Source organism: Hydractinia symbiolongicarpus, chromosome 4 (genome assembly GCF_029227915.1).
Source record: "Hydractinia symbiolongicarpus strain clone_291-10 chromosome 4, HSymV2.1, whole genome shotgun sequence".
In the NCBI taxonomy this organism is placed as follows: domain Eukaryota; kingdom Metazoa; phylum Cnidaria; class Hydrozoa; order Anthoathecata; family Hydractiniidae; genus Hydractinia; species Hydractinia symbiolongicarpus.
Genome location: NC_079878.1, coordinates 11,394,991 through 11,412,564, shown reverse-complemented (window position 1 = coordinate 11,412,564; position 17,574 = coordinate 11,394,991). Strand labels below are relative to the sequence as shown.

The 17,574-nt window shown below is 35.2% G+C and overlaps 2 protein-coding genes across 2 annotated transcripts; both read left to right on the top strand.

Moving 5' to 3' along the window:
- The first annotated feature begins 961 nt into the window (after positions 1-961).
- On the top strand, positions 962-17,033 carry LOC130641261 (ATP-dependent RNA helicase DDX19A-like). The gene is made up of 8 exons (XM_057447996.1): positions 962-1,101; positions 7,890-7,950; positions 8,031-8,178; positions 8,262-8,354; positions 14,089-14,312; positions 14,958-15,135; positions 15,224-15,461; positions 16,595-17,033. Exons 1-8 carry the CDS (start codon positions 1,027-1,029, stop codon positions 17,012-17,014), a joined length of 1,437 nt encoding a protein of 478 aa, XP_057303979.1. The 5' UTR covers positions 962-1,026; the 3' UTR covers positions 17,015-17,033.
- LOC130641256 (uncharacterized) lies at positions 2,426-6,134 on the top strand. The gene is made up of 4 exons (XM_057447983.1): positions 2,426-2,564; positions 2,695-2,754; positions 2,851-2,912; positions 2,996-6,134. Exon 4 carries the CDS (start codon positions 3,019-3,021, stop codon positions 5,416-5,418), a length of 2,400 nt encoding a protein of 799 aa, XP_057303966.1. The 5' UTR covers positions 2,426-2,564; positions 2,695-2,754; positions 2,851-2,912; positions 2,996-3,018; the 3' UTR covers positions 5,419-6,134.
- Positions 17,034-17,574: the final 541 nt, after the last annotated feature.

Here is a 17,574-nt window from a genome sequence, read left to right as displayed (position 1 = left end):
TTTAATGGACAATGCATTACCCCCTCCCCTCCCCTGACGGCCAATTTGTCGTTAATGGAGACGAAAACTGTTTGTCGACGGTCCCTAAGTTCGGACAGACAAGTGAAGCAATTGACTATGAACACTTGTAAAAAGAACACAACAACAAAAAAAGTTTAGTATATTTTTGTGGCATATTATAGGAACCCCAGTCTTTTTTGTTTTGAGGGTGCAGGATATATTTATTTATAAAAAAACAGTGTGTATATAAAAATTTCTGAATCAAGAAGGAAGATGTTACATCCATCCAACATGCTGCACAGTGTGTTCATAACAAAGAATTAGGTTAAAATACAGGAAATTACAAAGAATATATCTGTATTTCGAAATAATTAATACATCAGCTTTCGATATCAAGACTGATGTATAGCTAGCTAGTTCATATGAAAAATCTCAGAAATTCTTGTGAAGTTTTATAGTCAATGGAAAGACCTGCATTGGTTGGGACTTGGACTGAAAGGCAATTCGTTAACCGTCTGAATGAAAAAAAAATGACTTCGGTAACTAAAATTAAATGGATAAGAAAGCAAAGTCTTCTCTTCATTCTTATCTCACATTTTCCCTTCACGTTCCTTGTTTTCAATCATTGTTTTTTACTAAACTTCACTGGATGCGCGAAAAAAAAATGTTTTGGAAAATTCCCCCGCGGTTATCATTTAATCTAGAATGTTAAAGGAAAACAGAAAACAGTGTATTTAAAACATTTAGTTTTAATTTCCTACCATACACAACAGCCTCGTTGAGTAGATCAAACTCTCCTACTTTCCTCTTAGAATCACATTTTTATTCTGACATATGATCAAAATGTATTTCAATTTATGTCTCAGATATCGGTATCGGGACTCACCACACAGGAAACTCGATCTTTACACACGGGAGTACTGTACAGCGTGTTTCTCGAAAAGATATGCATCGGGACTCATCTTGATTCAGGCTTGACAGCTGAATTTGGAAAAAACACATGGATTCCGACGCTGAAATTCCAAGATGGCGGATGGTGGTGATTGGGGTGCTCTAGTTGATGATTTTGAAGAGCAAGTAACGAAAGAAGTAGAAAATAAGGTAGTTGAACTAAATCAATATATAAAGGGTGTCAAAGGGAAAGTAAACACAAGAATTATTTTTTGATATATTGTTACTTCTACCATAAGGAAAGGAAGTCAAAATAACTTCATATAAAAAAGGCATTAGAATTTTTCAATGTAAGCTAGCTAGCTAGCTAGTTAGCTAGCTATAACAACATGCTATACTGTAAGAAAAGCAAGACAATTGAAGCTAGAAGAAGTTATTTGATCCTCCCCTGGTAAATACATTAGAGACTGCTAGCCTCGGCATGGGAAAACTAGAAAAACGATTATAATGTGTCAGTACTTTTTTTGGGAAAGAGAGGGAATATTCACTGAATAATTTACTCATCAAAAACGATCCCATATTAGTTTTCAAAGCCATGAATCACATTGCTCCTGATTATACATGCGCTCAAAATTCCTTTTGGCAAATGTCGTAATCATCAAACAAGAAGAGCTTCAAAAAATTTGAATGAATGATACATTACACGCCTCAATAATTCCGGGCGTGCGGTGCGCGTGAGATCCTAAAAATTTTAATTTTTAAGAAGCAAAAGTAAGAACAAAATTTCTTTACCAATTAAACTGCCCAGGGGCTTTGTTTTGGCGTATGGAACATGTGAAAAGCAAGTTCTAACAAAGTGGGAATTTGAACCGATGGTGAGTAAAGTCATTAATTAAACTTTGTAATTATTTGTGGGACAAACAATATCTAATGTGAATTAGATTGCGGAAAGTTTATGCATGGCTAATAACAATATTTAACATTTCAATGCTAGGGATGGATCATGAAATTCTTTCCTAAAATGATATTCCATTACTATAGTCGAGGCACCTAAAAAATACGCAAGGCAGAGGCCTCTTGAAAATACGCGACCCTCAAAACTGACAATAGAGATTGTTTCTCTGTGCTCTTTTAACTTCATCAACAACTTGGAATATAATACTAAGTAGCTAACTATTTAAAACATATATATCGCCCGTTGGTGGGTTATAATTAGACATGTTCTAATATGAAACTGCAAAAGTCGAAATAAGGTTTCCCAAACACTCACAAGATTTGCGACGAGAGCGTAATTATGTGCGTTCCGCGCTTCATTTCACTTTGTTTTGGTTCTCCTGTGGCTAAATTTTTAATGTGCCCAAAAAGATTCAGCTTAATTCGGGCAGATATCGCTATATAAGTTGCGTTTTCTTTAGGTGCCCAAATAGTTGCTAGGTCGCTAAAAAATACGCAAGGCCTTTATGTAACCTAATTTCTTTATTTAAATCATGAATAAAGCGTGAAAGTTTACTGTGATGCTGTGATATTGATTTTAACGTATTTCTTTATCATTTGCTAGAATACTATTATAACTATTAACATTGGGAAAAGTTTTAAAGAGCTTTTTTGGTTATATATTATATTGTTGTGTTAGGTGTTATTGGATAATTTTTGTTGGAATATTGTAAGCAGAGGTAAGTTTTTACATTTTTGTTTTAGCGCTAGTGAGCAATGTTGTACTTTCTTGTCTGTCTTCCTGCTCTTTGTGAATTGAATGGATGGCAAATAATATATGTAAACAATTATATTCTTAATTCATTCCAGGTTAACGAACTGAGATATCATCATTGACTGTCCTTCATCTTTGGCTATAGAGGCAATTTCGTAAGCATTTTCTCCTCTTTTTTTATCTATTTCCTTCATGAATTGAATGGTTAGCAAACAATCTGTAAAGAAAATTTTATTCTTGATTCATTTTAGGCTACAAAACTGAGCGATTATCGTCAACACTGTCTGTAACCCTTGGCTTTAGAAGCAATTTTGTAAGCATTTTCTCAACTTTTTTGTCTTTCTTCTTCGTGAATTAAATGATTGGCAAATAATTTATTTAAACGATTCTCTTTAGAGCTTTAACCGTATCTCTGAGTCATGTCTAAACGCAAATTGCAGAAGAAAAAAGCTAGGACAGGAAAATCGTGGAATGAGGCTGACATGGAAGATGCATTAGCGGAAATATCCGCAGGAAGCCAAATACGACCAACTTCCAACAAATATGGTATGTCAGAGGCGGTTTTACGGCAAAGAATAAAGAAGAAAGCTGAGGGGAAAGTACTTGTGGGATCAGGACGAAAGAATACACTGAGCCCAACAGAGGAAAGCGATTTAGCAAAATGTATTGCATCGCTATGCAATCTTGGTTTTAGCCCTTCCAGTAGCCAAATAAAAGATTTTGTAAAGGACTATGTAAAGCTACATAACATGACAACTCCCTTCAAAAACGATCGCCCTGGAAAGAATTGGCTAAGTCAATTCATGAAAAGGAACAATCTCAGCAAAAAAAAAGCCAACATGATTTGTGCTGCACGTAAATCTGTGACCAGCAACCCTTTCATTATTTATGATTTTTATGATACAATAGAAAAATTGTTCAATGAAAAGCAATACACCCCGGCACAGGTATGGAATTGTGATGAGTCGGGATTCCCAACAGATCCCTCAAGAGCGAAGGTCATTGGACCTAAAGGAAAGGTTGCCAACAAGCTGACATGGGGTGCAGGCCGTGAAAACATATCAACATTAGCTGCCTGTAGTGCAGATGGTCGAGTTCTGGACCCACTCATCATATTCTCTGGGGTGAACTTTCAATCAACATGGAGAGGGAAAGAACCACTCCCAAATACGATCTATGGAGTGTCGAAAAATGGCTGGATGACAACTGACATTTTTTTTCAGTGGTTTCAAAAATTTATTGAGCAGGTTGAAGAGCGTCCTCTTCTCCTAATCTATGATGGCCATCTCTCCCATGTGTCTGTAGAACTGATCGAACTAGCACAGGCAGAGGACATTACCTTAGTGAAGTTACCGCCACATGCTACCGATCGCCTTCAACCTTTAGATGTGTGTGGATTTGGACCTCTTAAAAGACTTTGGATTGAAGAATTAAACAACCGCGTTAACACCTTAGGACCAAAGGAAACGATCTCCAAAGCAACATTTGTTGATCTACTGTCAAAGGTTTGGCACAATGGCTTATTAAAAAAGAACATGATTTCAGGTTTTCGTGCAACTGGAATTGTACCATTGGATCGCTCAAAGTATCCTGAAACAGCTTTTGATACGAGGCTGTTGAAACGATATAACGCATGGGTGGAACTTGGTAAACCGGAAGATCTCTTTGACTCGCTGAGAACCAGCACAACAACACCAACAAAGATGAAGGAGAGAATTGCTGAAACATCAGAGCCTGAAGCACCATCCACATCAGAGCCTGAAGCACCATCTATATCAGAGCCTACAGCACCATCTACATCAGAGCCTGAAACGTCGACTCCTACGCAAAGTATGGTGGACGATTTCGACCCTGCTACTCCAGTTTCTGGTCCAACTGTGTGTTACGAGTGTATAAAGATGGGACCCATGCCACCTCCTGTTGCTGGTAAAATATGGGTGCGTGGGTGGTCATTGATTGATGCTTCACAGTGTTTGCCACCCGCATCAACCACACCAACCTCAGAAAAAAGTTTTGAAGATGTAGTTCTTAATAAAATGAAAGGTTCTCAAGAAAAGCAAGTAAAACCAAGAAAGAAAATAGATCATAAAACGAAAGTTATTACTGAAATGGAGTACCTCGCCAAGTTAAAGAAAATAGACGAAGAAGCAAAACAAAAAGAGGAGAAACGTCTCAACAGAAAAAGAACTCAGCCATCTGTAGCAGGAAAAAGACCTACAATAAAGAAGAAAATCAAATTTGGTAAAGGTAATGGAAATGACAGCAGTATCGAAGAAAGCACAGATGAAGAAGAAGAAGAATTGACAGATTCTGATGATGAAAACAGTAGCAATGAGAGCGATAATAGTGATGACAGCAGTGAGAACGACGATGAGAGTCAAAAGGAAATGACAGCGGAAGAATCTTTGTTGGACTTATGGAAAAGCTTAAGTCCCCCTGCTGAGGAGAGTGATGTAATACAAAAGTGGTATGGATGCATTTACGAGACCAAAGGAAAATCCCGCCTTTATGTTGGTAAAGCCATTCGACGATTTTTGATTGAATGCAATGGCCCCATATCTGCAATGGAAATAGAATGTTTAAAGCCACATGTTGGTCTGGATTCCATTCTCGAGTCTGTTCCTGAGCACCTTGGAAGAGATATAGAAGTGTTTCCTGTACACAATATTATTGGGGGGCCGATTGAAATGTTGCCGTTGAAGAATAATCGCTGGAACGTACCATCGTATCCACAACTAAAAAAGAAATTTGAAGAATACTTGAAAGTTGACAGAAAAGCTCTTTTTACGAAATTTCAAATTGTAGCCAACCAACAATAAGGCTTTGCTTAAACATTGAATTGTTCTTTTTTTTTCACCCACCACCCCTCCATTGTTGTTCCGTTATTCCCAACTCCCATCAGAAAAAGGATGAATGAGATTATTGACAACTACTGATTCTTTGCATTTTTGATATTAAATAGAAAAGTACACATTGTCATTACAAGTTATAAAAGCACAGCTTTGATTTCGTCATACAATGATTAAATACTTTCAATCAAGCTTCAATAAGTTGTCTGTAAATGTCTATAATAGAGGTACATAATGATATAGCATGCAATCTAAGTAACTCCGGGCACTCATTTATTACAGAGTAGATTATATTTCAACCTCGATCCCAGAGCTTTTTACCGAAGGGTGCACTGAGAACAAGGTTGCACTAATTCTTTGTTTGAATAATACACAGGCTACCCTTAAACACCACTCTATACTATATACTGAGATGCGTAAATTCAAAAGTACCCGACGCGTATCTTTCAGAGACCATGCGTATGTTTTAGCGATCAGGGGTTCTGAAAAATACGCAGTGCGAAAATTTTAGGGGCCGTTGCGTATTTTCTAGTGGATTTGACTTTTAAAAAATACGCACATATTAATGGGATTTATTGCATACGCGGATGGTTAGGACGTAAGAAATTTATGTTAACGCGAATTTTAAAGGCTGGGAAGCTATCAATTTTATTTACAGCCGCTCTGGGTGTAACAAAACAAAGAAATTCGAAAGTTTGGGAAAATGCGTATTTTTTAGGTGCCTTGACTATATCAAAGATTTTTTTATTTTTTACTTATTTTTTCTAATTTATTTTTTAACTTTATTTCTTCGAAAGACAATTATAAAAATATAAAGCTTGAATTACAAAGACACAAAATCGCTAATGAACGGAACATATAAATAGTTGTCATTTTCCTTTAAGAAATGACACAAATAACACAAATTTAATTTTTTTCTCTTAATAACGATTTTCTCACTCTCTATGATTCTGGATATCAATTTTTCTTTTGTGTTGAATGTTATTCTAATCTATTTATATCTTTGCAGTCATATTGAGCATATTGAAATGATTTGCTTCTTGTAATAGAACAGTATGACAGGTATCATTTTTAGGTGTTATTGGCATGTATTTTACAACCTAGTGCCCAGGACTAAATTGATAAATGCGGTTAAATTAACAGTAAGGAAATGTAACAATTTAATTGAATAATATTCGTTTTTTCTTTTTTTTTTATATTCGCTACTTCCAAAGAACAGGTGGCCACAAAAAATGTAAAAAAAAAAAAATTTTAAAAAACAATTAATAAGACACATGAAACTTTGTGCTCCCCATTTCTGCCACTCATTTTATCATGCACACTATGAAAATGAAAATGGATAAAATAATTATATAAGCATGAGAAAGAATCTTCCGTACATCGTTGTTACAGACGATCTGTAATAATTCATTATTTTGTTTCTTTTTATGTATTTTAACTACTCTGTTTTCTACATACAAGAAAAGATTTAAGTTAACGGTAAGGGTTGCAAAGCCTTCTTAAATCATTCTCTGACTTCATATTTTACTTTTTTGTGATTTCAATTCAGAAAGCTATCCCAGACAACAAAATTGGCACATGCCATTAATCTCACGCCTTAACAAATCTGAGCATGTGTGGGGGCGTGCGCATATGATCGCGTGCGCGTGTTATCGCATGTCTTTCATGAAATGATGTGTATTAAATTCGTATAAAATTTGTATGTGATTTTAAGTTAAATTGTTTAACTGATTTCTGTTATATGAATTGTATACACTTTTTATACAAATTATATTTAATTAACTTCTAATATATTTGTTTTAAAGTCCATACAAAATTTATAGATGACCTCTTAATCGCTCAGAGTTTTGAAGGGTATACACTTAATGCTTTGTGGTACATCTACCCTATTTATAAACAATGTTTTTTTGTTGTGTGAATTTCGTCTTCTTTGGGGTCAGTGACTATTGAGTTGTCATTATTTTAAGCGCTGTATGCGCTGTCTGAAGAATTTCAGAATATTTTCGCGGTAAGAAATATTTACTTACTTTTTAATAACAAATGGGCTTTGCCTGCGATCAGCTCGTTCTCTCAATGGCTTGCCTCCACGATAAAAAAATGTGACAATGTTGCACCCTACACAAAATGTAAAAATGCTTTTTAAATAATTATCTTCCCTAAAAATATTTTTAACTGGGGTTATGTAGGTAGATATTTTTTAAAAGCTATTCTCACGGATGTGTTATCACGTGATATGGTTCTATGCTCATATTTAGATATAGGGTAAAATATAGACTAAATATAAAATATAGTCAAACCTTCACAGTATAAAGTCTAATTAAAAACCTTAAAGAAAATGAAAACAAGTTTGTGAGAATAGGCTACCATTAAAAATATATTATGTTGTTTATAACCTTTTTTTGCCTTCCTTGATGTTTGTGATGTATTTTTTACTGTTTTAGGTAGGCGCTCTTCAAGTGGAAGAGAAACCTGCTGCTGGTGCTGCTGCTGCCCCAGAAAACGGTATGTTTTTGTATCTTACTTTAATCAACATGTCCCTAATTATATACTTGTTACTATAACAAAGTTTCATTTTTTTTAAGATGATTTGGCAATTCCAAGCGCTGAAGCCTCTTTGATGACAAAAGTTCTTCGGGAGAACATTATTGATGTTAAAGCAGATGTGGAAGTGCAGCAAAAAGATCCCAACTCTCCATTGTACTCTGTGAAGACCTTTGAAGAACTGAATTTGTAAGGCTACATTTTGAGTGCAAAAATTACTTTTATATATTTAAGACCAAATTAAATTTTACTTTAAATTGTGATTTTTTAAGGCCAGAAAAGTTATTAAATGGTGTATATGCAATGAACTTCAACAAACCATCGAAAATTCAAGAGACAGCTTTACCAATGTTGCTAGCTGATCCGTAAGTTTTTATCTTTGAATTCTTTGAATGCATTTTAGGTAACAAAGGATGTTTAAAGGAGAACTAACAATTGATAACAAGTTGTGCCTATAATGTTTGTTATAGTATGAATATGAACTGTGTTAACCTTTTTATTTTTGCGAGGTTAGGTTCTCTAGATATTTAAGGTCAAAGTTGTTAAATGATTCTTACCTTGATGAGGAAACTTGAAGGCTTCACCAGTCTCTAATACTATTGTATTGGTTACTGAAAGATAACAACAGAATTAACACAAATCGCAATATCAACATTGCCACCAGTAACACAATTTTAAAGCCAACACAAGTAGAATATCAAATTGCATGCTGCAACTGTTTGTCATAGTCAACATGACAAACAAATTAAAATCATCAAAAAAAAACACAACGGTAATCACTACAATCAATTATTGTAGAGATATTTTGGATGTCTCCAAAACCTCAAGCAACTTGTTTGGAGACGCTCCATGTTTTGTCAAGCAGTCGGCTAATTGGTGTTTTCCTTCAACCCACTTGACAGTAATCTCATCTTGTTCCATCATCTGCCTCAATCTGGCTATATCAACTCGCAATCTCAAATCCTTTGTGACATTTGTCGTTTTCAAGGTTTCAAATAATGACTTGTTGTCGATAATACAAGTGATCTTTGGAACCTTTGTCAACTTGCAGATTTGCTTTATGACATTGGCCAAATAAAAACTAGCATCAGCTCCTTCACTCAGAGCAAGTGTTTCCGAAGCAATTGGGCTTTTGGTTACCCTTTGTAGTTTTTTTGATTGCCAGCAGATTGGTATAACTTCGCTCAGGTGTTTCACAAATATGATGAATGCACCTTGTGATGATCCACACTTCAAACTGGCATGAGTTGCATCTGTGTAGCAAATAATTTCACAATTTTTCATATTTGCAATTTTGGCAATGGTTATTGCAACATGCTTGCTCTTAATTTTTCGAATAATCTTGTTGGCATCTTTCAAATTTTGAACTGTAGGTTCCTTGCCATAATTAGACGTTTGGCAACTATCATAAGCCACATCAGGGCGGGTTTGTCCGGCCACCCAAGCAATTTGCCCACTCAACGATCTCAGCATGGTCTTTTCCTTGCTAGTCAATTTTCGTTCATTGTTAGCATCATTTTCAATATTAACAGTTATCAAAGACTCTATATAGCTCACTTGATTAATCTTAATTTTGCTTTTAAATTGATCCACATCTAATCCTAGATACTTGAAGGTTGAGCTTGATTGCGTACTGATTTTGAACGTTTCGAAAAGTTTAGCAATAACTTCTTTGTGGAAAGCTGGACTACCACCATACACAAAGTCATCAACATGGCAAACAAGAATTTCAGTGATTTGCTTGACTCTATACCAGTAAAACACAGCAGGGTCGTAGGTACACATTTCACCACCAAGTTTCAACATTTCACTTCTCACTCGTTTGTACCATGCTCTAGATGCATCGTTTAACCCATACAAACATCTCTTTAGTTTCCACACTGTTCCCAATGACAATGTGTCTTTTGGTGGTTGTAGAAACAGTTCTCTTTCAATAGCATCTCCCTGAAGAAAAGCTGCAGTGATATCAAGTGAATTGATCTGCCAATCATTGCTAACTATGATAGCCATAGCAAGTCGAAGACTTTGTTTGCCACAAGTTGGAGAATCTGTTCTCAACGATTGTGAATTTTCTTCAAAGCCTCTAGCCACCAATCTAGCTTTCACAACCCTTTTTTCACCTTTGAACTTCTCAGTTATGACCCATTTGCTTGATACAGTTGTTTGACCAGTGTCTGGAACTTCTTCGAAGACATCATTTTCTTTTAAATTCTGCAATTCTCTCTCCTTCGCATTAACTACTTCCTGTGAAAACATATCGACATCACACATATAGACAGGGAATTCCGGATTTTCCAGCTCGACCCATTTGGACACATCATTCCAATTGATGCTTTTTGGCTTTCTATCACCATCATTAGACACATTAACCCAATTTTTATAAGTGCCACTTCTTTTGGGTTGTGCTGAGAGAACTCTTGCACGATACCATCTTCCATTTAGATTGTATTTGATGTATGATTTTGCTTTTGGTTTCGATTCAACTTTCTTGGATTCTGTAGATGGTCTTCTGAAAATGTCACTTGTACAACCACTACCTTCGTCTTCTTCAGTTTCATTATTTTTATGAGTATCCCTGTTTTCCTCAACTTCATTTTCACTTGTGCCAGAATCTTCTTGGTCATTTTCGTCTACATTTCTAGCTTGTTCTTGATGATATTGCTCTACATCTTCAGAATCATCATAAACATCTATCACATTCTTATCAGCTGTGTCATCATCATCATCATCATCATCATTATCATAATCATCACCACCATCATCATCATCATCATCATCATCATTATCACAATCATTGACGCTATCGTTCATATCACACAACTTATTCAAATGGCTTTCCTTCTTCTTGACATGATCTGACTTGAATTCACTAACTTTACAATTTTGGCTATGTTTCATCAACTGACAGGGATGCACTCGGTAAAAGTTACCACCATGTCTGACAAGCACCATTTGACCATCTTGTCCCAAAACCACACCTGGACCTTTCCAACCCTTGGTGTTTTTGCGCTTGTAGAAGACTTTTTCTCCATTCAAATACGTCTCATCAGAATATGTTCTAACATTATGTCTCAGCGCTCTTTTAATTCTCTCACTGGATTCTGCTTTAATGAAATTCTCCCTTGCCTTATGCAGAGCAGATAGATTTTTTCTCACTATTTCACTTGACGTAGTTGGCTCCAATGCTGGTAAATGATCTGTCAGAATAGTGGGTGTGTTCACATTATGGCCAAATACCAATTGGTTTGGGCTGTAGCCACCATGATTCTGTAAAGAATTCTTTGCGCTGAGGGCCCATGCTAGTGCTACGTCTGGTTCACACTTCGTATCTTCAATTGTCTTGAACATGGTCTCTGCCAGAATTTTATTATGTCTTTCCACAATACCATTGCTGAAAGGAGATTCGCCTGCTGTTGTTTTTGTCTCAATATTGAGCTTTTCATTCATTTCTTGTAAAACCTCATTCGAGAATTCACCACCATTGTCAGTCAAGATTGTACTTGGTGATCCGAAGTATGCAATCCAAAATCTAAACACTCTACTGACAATGACATCTTTATGTTTCGATTTGATAAGACATCCAGCAGAGTAACGAGTTGCAGCATCAATGATATGTAAGATGTGTTGTTTATTATGTTCATAAACCTTTAAATCCATACATATTACTTGATTAAAAGTGTTTGCCAGAGGTATACCCACAACTGGTCTACTGTATGGCCTTTTATATTTGTGACATATTTCACAATCATTGCAACATTCTTCGATGCATGACAAAAATTCCTTGTCATACAAATTACTATCCTTTACAAGTTTGAGTAGCTTATCTTTGCCAGCATGAGCGAATTGGCGGTGCAGTTTCATAGCTTTCTTCATTTTCTCTGTCTTACTAATATTTTTCAAATTTTCTCCATGTAGAATGATTTTTGTTCCTTTTTGAGCATCAAGATCACAATGTGTTAGTGGAAGACAATAGTGTCCTGTTGTGGTACATATTAAGTTAATTCTTTCCTTCCCAATAATGGCCAAGTCACTGGTAAAATCTAACTTCATACTGAGAGACTTCATGGTACTACGACTAATCAGTAGTGGTATTTCAATCTCTACTATGTCAACAGACAATTTATACTTGTTGCCACCTAGAATAACTGGTATTATTAGATTTCTTGTAGCTTTCACTTCCTTTCCATCACCAAATCTATATATAGAATCAGTACTATTTGAAACTACAGCATTTTTATCTGATTCAGAGAGAGTCCCAAGATATTTATCCATCCATTTCTCCCCAGCCACTGTCTTTGTACAGCCAGAATCCAAGACACCTCTACCAAAGGATTCTCCAACAAGACAATATTGCCTTTGGTCTGGAGAGGCTGCAAAAAGGGTGATATGGATCTCATTTACATCTTGTTTCTTTTCTGTAGGTCTATTGTTCCGTGATCTGAAACCTCTTTGCTCTTGATTTCTATGAGGACATTTATTAGCAAAATGTCTTGTTGAATCACATTCATGGCACCTCATGAGTTTCCCATCCTTATCAACAGGATTCATTCTTGAACGTGTATTCCTTGACAAGCTGTCCTTGGTATCAGCATGAAGATTTCCATATAAGCATTCTTGTTTCACAGGAAGAGCTCCCAAATGTGCAGCGTCTTCTGCTGTGTTCAGTTCTCCAAATATCTTCATGATTGTGTCCTTCATATTCTTATACTTGAGTTCTGCACAAGTTGTACGAGCCAGTTTTTCATTTTCTTCAGACATATTCGCAGCTGTGAGAAGAAAATACGCCCTGACAGCTTCAGGCAATGCCATATCATATTTGGATATCTTATTGTAAAGCTTCTCAAACTGCACAATAAAATCAGGAAATTTGTCTCCACTATTCCTCTTATAGTCATAAAACTCTTTAAAAGCAATAAATGCTCTTGTGCTTTCATCTTTCAAATATATTGAATCTAGCTTAGATATAATCTTGTCCAAACCATCATCTGATCCCACTTCTGCAGGTGTCAGGTCGCGTACTGCCTCCTGTGCCCGACCAGTCAGTGACAGGTATACAGCTGGACCTTGCTTTTTCTTTGGTAGTTCTGTAAACATCTGCCAGATCTCCAAATCGTTCTTCCAACTGCTATAGTCATCATCCTCTTTAAACGCTGGTGGAGCCTTCAATGTTGTTGTTGCCATTGTTCACAAACCACTTCACCAATTGGTTTGCACACACACGTGTCAACAAATAGCCAACAAAAGGGAAAGTTATCTCTCTTACCTCAAGGAACACATCCGGGTGTGTGCCCTCAATTGCTTTCTTTCAACTCAAATGTCACTCGCACAATGATCATAAATACCAGGCCAGTTGATCTGTACCTTTTAACTCTGCTACCATTGTTAAATGATTCTTACCTTGATGAGGTAACTTGAAGGCTTCACCAGTCTCTAATACTATTGTATTGGTTACTGAAAGATAACAACAGAATTAACACAAATCGCAATATCAACAAAAGTAGTCCTACGGTTGCAGCGTTGACAGTGTTGAAAATGCTAGCTTGTGTGACGTAAGTCCACAGAAGTATGTAAACAAACGCATTCTTAATAAACGAAGCTTGTGAATGCTAAACTGTGCCTTTTGCAATTGTCAATGAGTAATTTTGTTATTATGTTTTGAAATAAATATCATTGGAGAATAGAATGTTTCAATAGTATAGAAATAGTCTTAGAGTTTTAGACATGAGTTATCACTTGGAGAAAAAATAAGTATTAGCTTTGTGTATTCAAACTTATTAAGAAAATTTTCTTGTATTATTTTTGTATCAAAACAACTTGAAAGACAACAGGTGCTTCATTTAATTTGTTACATATGAAAACGAAACTTTAGATAATTACGAACCTCTAAATCATTGTGTGCAGCGGAGTGCACTGAAGGTGATTTTGTGATAGCAAAAATTTTTTGTTTAAGTACAACATTTTTATGAAGTTCTGCTTTTGGGCTTGGTCACCTCCATTTGTAGCTAAGTTCCTACTAACGAATTTTTTGTAAAAATTCTATTTCTCTGGATACTTTATACTGACCGTTTACCCTCATGTTGATTTTTTTAATACATGTAGTCCGAACAATATGATTGCACAAAGTCAGAGTGGAACTGGTAAAACAGCTGCTTTTGTGCTGACTATGTTAAGTCGTGTTGACCACAAGAAACCCTACCCACAGGCCCTCTGTTTGTCTCCTACTTATGAACTGGCACTTCAAACTGGTGGTGTGTTGGAGAAAATGGGGAAGTTTTTAATAGAAGATGGTTTAAAAGTAACATACGCTGTTAAAGGATCAAGACGTGAGTATTTCTGCACCAACAGTTTATAGGAACCTATAGTTACGGTAATGTGTGATCATATAAAGGTTAGGTCAAAAATGACTTGGCTGTTTTTGTGGGAAATATTCACACCATCATTTAGTAGGCAATACATTTCTATGATGGCAACAACTATGCAGAGATTTCCTCTTTAAAACAATATGATAGGCACAAATGCGTTAACCATTTAACCTATTTAAACTCTAATCTGTAGCATAACTTTTTGCATAAACAGGTAACTTCCCAATAATGTAGTAAATTTACAAGACTACCTGGAAAAAAGATACTATAAAGCTAAAATTCAGTAAAAGGATAGAAAAATGTATAAAAAAATGAATAAAACCTGTGTCTGTCTTTTGTGTTTTTGTTCATCAATTTAAAATGGTGGATTTTATTTTAGGTACAAAAATCAATTTTTTAAAAAAATTGATTTTTTTTTTTTTTTTTTTTTTTACACTGGAAACTTTTCCACATAAGAAAACATGTCATTAATTCCAGTATTTAAGTACCAAAATAATTGGCCATCTCATTTGCAAATTTTTATTTTAGACTTTTTTAACTTAAACTATAAGCTTAAAGATCTGGAATAATGGGGTTTGTGTAAAAGTAAGTACTTTACAATTTTAGCTTCTTTGGGTGCAAAATGCAATGACCATATCATTATTGGTACACCTGGATCAGTGTTGGACTGGATCATGAGGCACCGTTCTTTTGATCCAAAGAAACTTTCAGTTTTTGTATTGGATGAAGCTGACGTAATGATTTCACAACAGGGTCATCAAGATCAGAGCATCAGGATTAAAAAGTAAGTAAAGTAAAAATTAAGTTAGTTGTGCAAAAGTTTTTGCAATTACAGTTGGATTTTTTACGTACTGACATTTTCCATTTCACAGGACAATGAAACCAGATTGCCAAATGTTACTTTTTTCTGCCACATATGATAAAGAAGTGATGAATTTTGCATCAACCATCGTTTCAGATGCTGTGGTCATTCGACTACGTAAGGAAGAAGAGAGTTTGGATAACATTAAACAGTATTATGTCATGTGCGCATCTTCTGAAGAAAAGTATGAAGCTTTGGCTAATTTATATGGCGCTCTAACTATTGGACAGACTATGGTGTTTTGTCATGTGAGTACTCTATTTTGCAAGATTATAATATATAGTAAGCAGTGAAACCTGCCTAAAACACCCTCCAGTGAAACAGGCAGTTTTATTGTTTCCAGGCCTATCAATAAGAAAAAAGAACGCCCACCATAAATTGCCCAAGTTTCCATAATTTTGTTTGCACGAGTGATCACGAAATATAAAAAATTACAAATAAAAATCTAAAATGTGAAGTAACAAAATTCCTTTACCCCTGTGAACCGGACATGGGTTGCTGATTTGGCCTGTGGAACAAGCTTAGTACAAATTCCAACAATGTTCACGGCCAGGAATTTTAACTCGCATATCAAAATTTGTGAGTCAAGTTGTTAATTAAATTTTGTGATTACTTGTGGAACAAACAATATGCGTAAATTAGATTAGGGAAAGGTGAATAATGACAAGGCTAACATAAACATGAAAATCACTAAGATCTTTTTATTTTTTATTTTTCTCCAAAAGACAACTCTGCAAGTGCTTTAAATAACGTTTTAAAACATAAGATTGTTACTCTCAAAATCCTGGTGGTTATACTTTCCTGAAAAATGACCACCCATGCCAGGAAGAATAAACATTTTTGTTCTATTATGCTGAAATTAACCAGGAAAAGTCTATTTAAAGCCAACCTGTACATCCTACCTATTCCACCAACTCCTGACCCAGATAAAGTATTACGTAGCCTAAAATATCTTCAAAACGGGACCTTCAAAGTTGGTAACCCATGTGCAGCAGTTATAAGCTCAGCTATTATCCCATATCTCAGAACTAGGCATGTATTTGCTTGTGCAAAAGCAATTATTCGCCCCTTATTGATAGGTCTGATTCCAGTGGCAATTTCAAATACCATTCTCACATCGCAACATCTCCAAAGAGGTCACCTGAATAAAGCTGAGCCTTTATAACGCAGACATTTTTTTCCAGTCTCCCAAGCAATTTTGCTTTAACTTGACCTGCATAAAGGGGAATTAAGCAAATATTTTTTTGTTTAACATCTTTATAATTTTTTTCAAGACGCCTTAAGTCTTTTGTCATATGACAATTTTAATGCAACAAATGATTTCCTGCTTGTTCTTGTTCTGTTTATGGTTAAGTTTTAAAGACTTCCTTTTCACTTCTAGACAAGAAAAGCAGTAAATTGGTTGGCAGAGAAATTATCCAAAGATGGCCATGCTGTAGCTTTGTTAACTGGGGAATTAGAAATTGAACAAAGGCTGGCTGTTTTGAATCGTTTCAGAGACGGAAAAGAGAAAGTTCTTATAACTACTAACGTTGCTGCACGTGGGATTGATGTAGAACAAGTCACTATTGTTATTAATTACGATTTACCTATAGATCAATTAAACAGACCAGATTTTGAAACTTATTTACATAGAATTGGACGGACCGGTCGTTTTGGAAAACACGGATTAGCTATTAATTTTGTTGATGGACGCAGAACTATGGCAATGGTAGAAAGTATAAGCAAGCACTTTAATAAGCCTATCGAATTGTTGCAAGTCGATGATTTGGATGAGTTGGAGAAATTATCGAAACCTTAAAGAAATTATTGAAACCTTACAGAAATTAGAATACGAACATACTTTTTTATGGTTGCAAGTCAGTTGTGATATAGGCTATTGATTTGAATAATTTCCAAACTTATCAAAACCTTAAAAAGGATAAGATTAACTGAAACTTTTATTTTTGTTTTGTCTTTGATCACATTAGTTAATTTTTTAAAACTATAAGGTGTATTGATTTATTTGTAGAGAAAATACAAAGACAGAAAATATAAAAACAGAAGGCTTTATTAACTCTTTTTCTTTATTAACTCTATCCCATGATAAATAATATACATTTTTTAAGAGAATTCCAATCTGAGACAATATTAGATAATGTAATTCTTTATTGTTTCTTAATTTGTAGGCATTATAGTTCATATGCTTCATATGCTTTTGTATTTGTATATCGAATCTATGATTTATTATACTTAACATTTATGCAAATCGTTAAAATAGGTTTATTTCTTGTAGGGCTTTTAAGTAAGGCGGGTGTGATAAGCTCTCTGTTTTTCTGAGTTGTATTGTGTCTTTTTTATATGAAAAAAAGCAATTTGAGC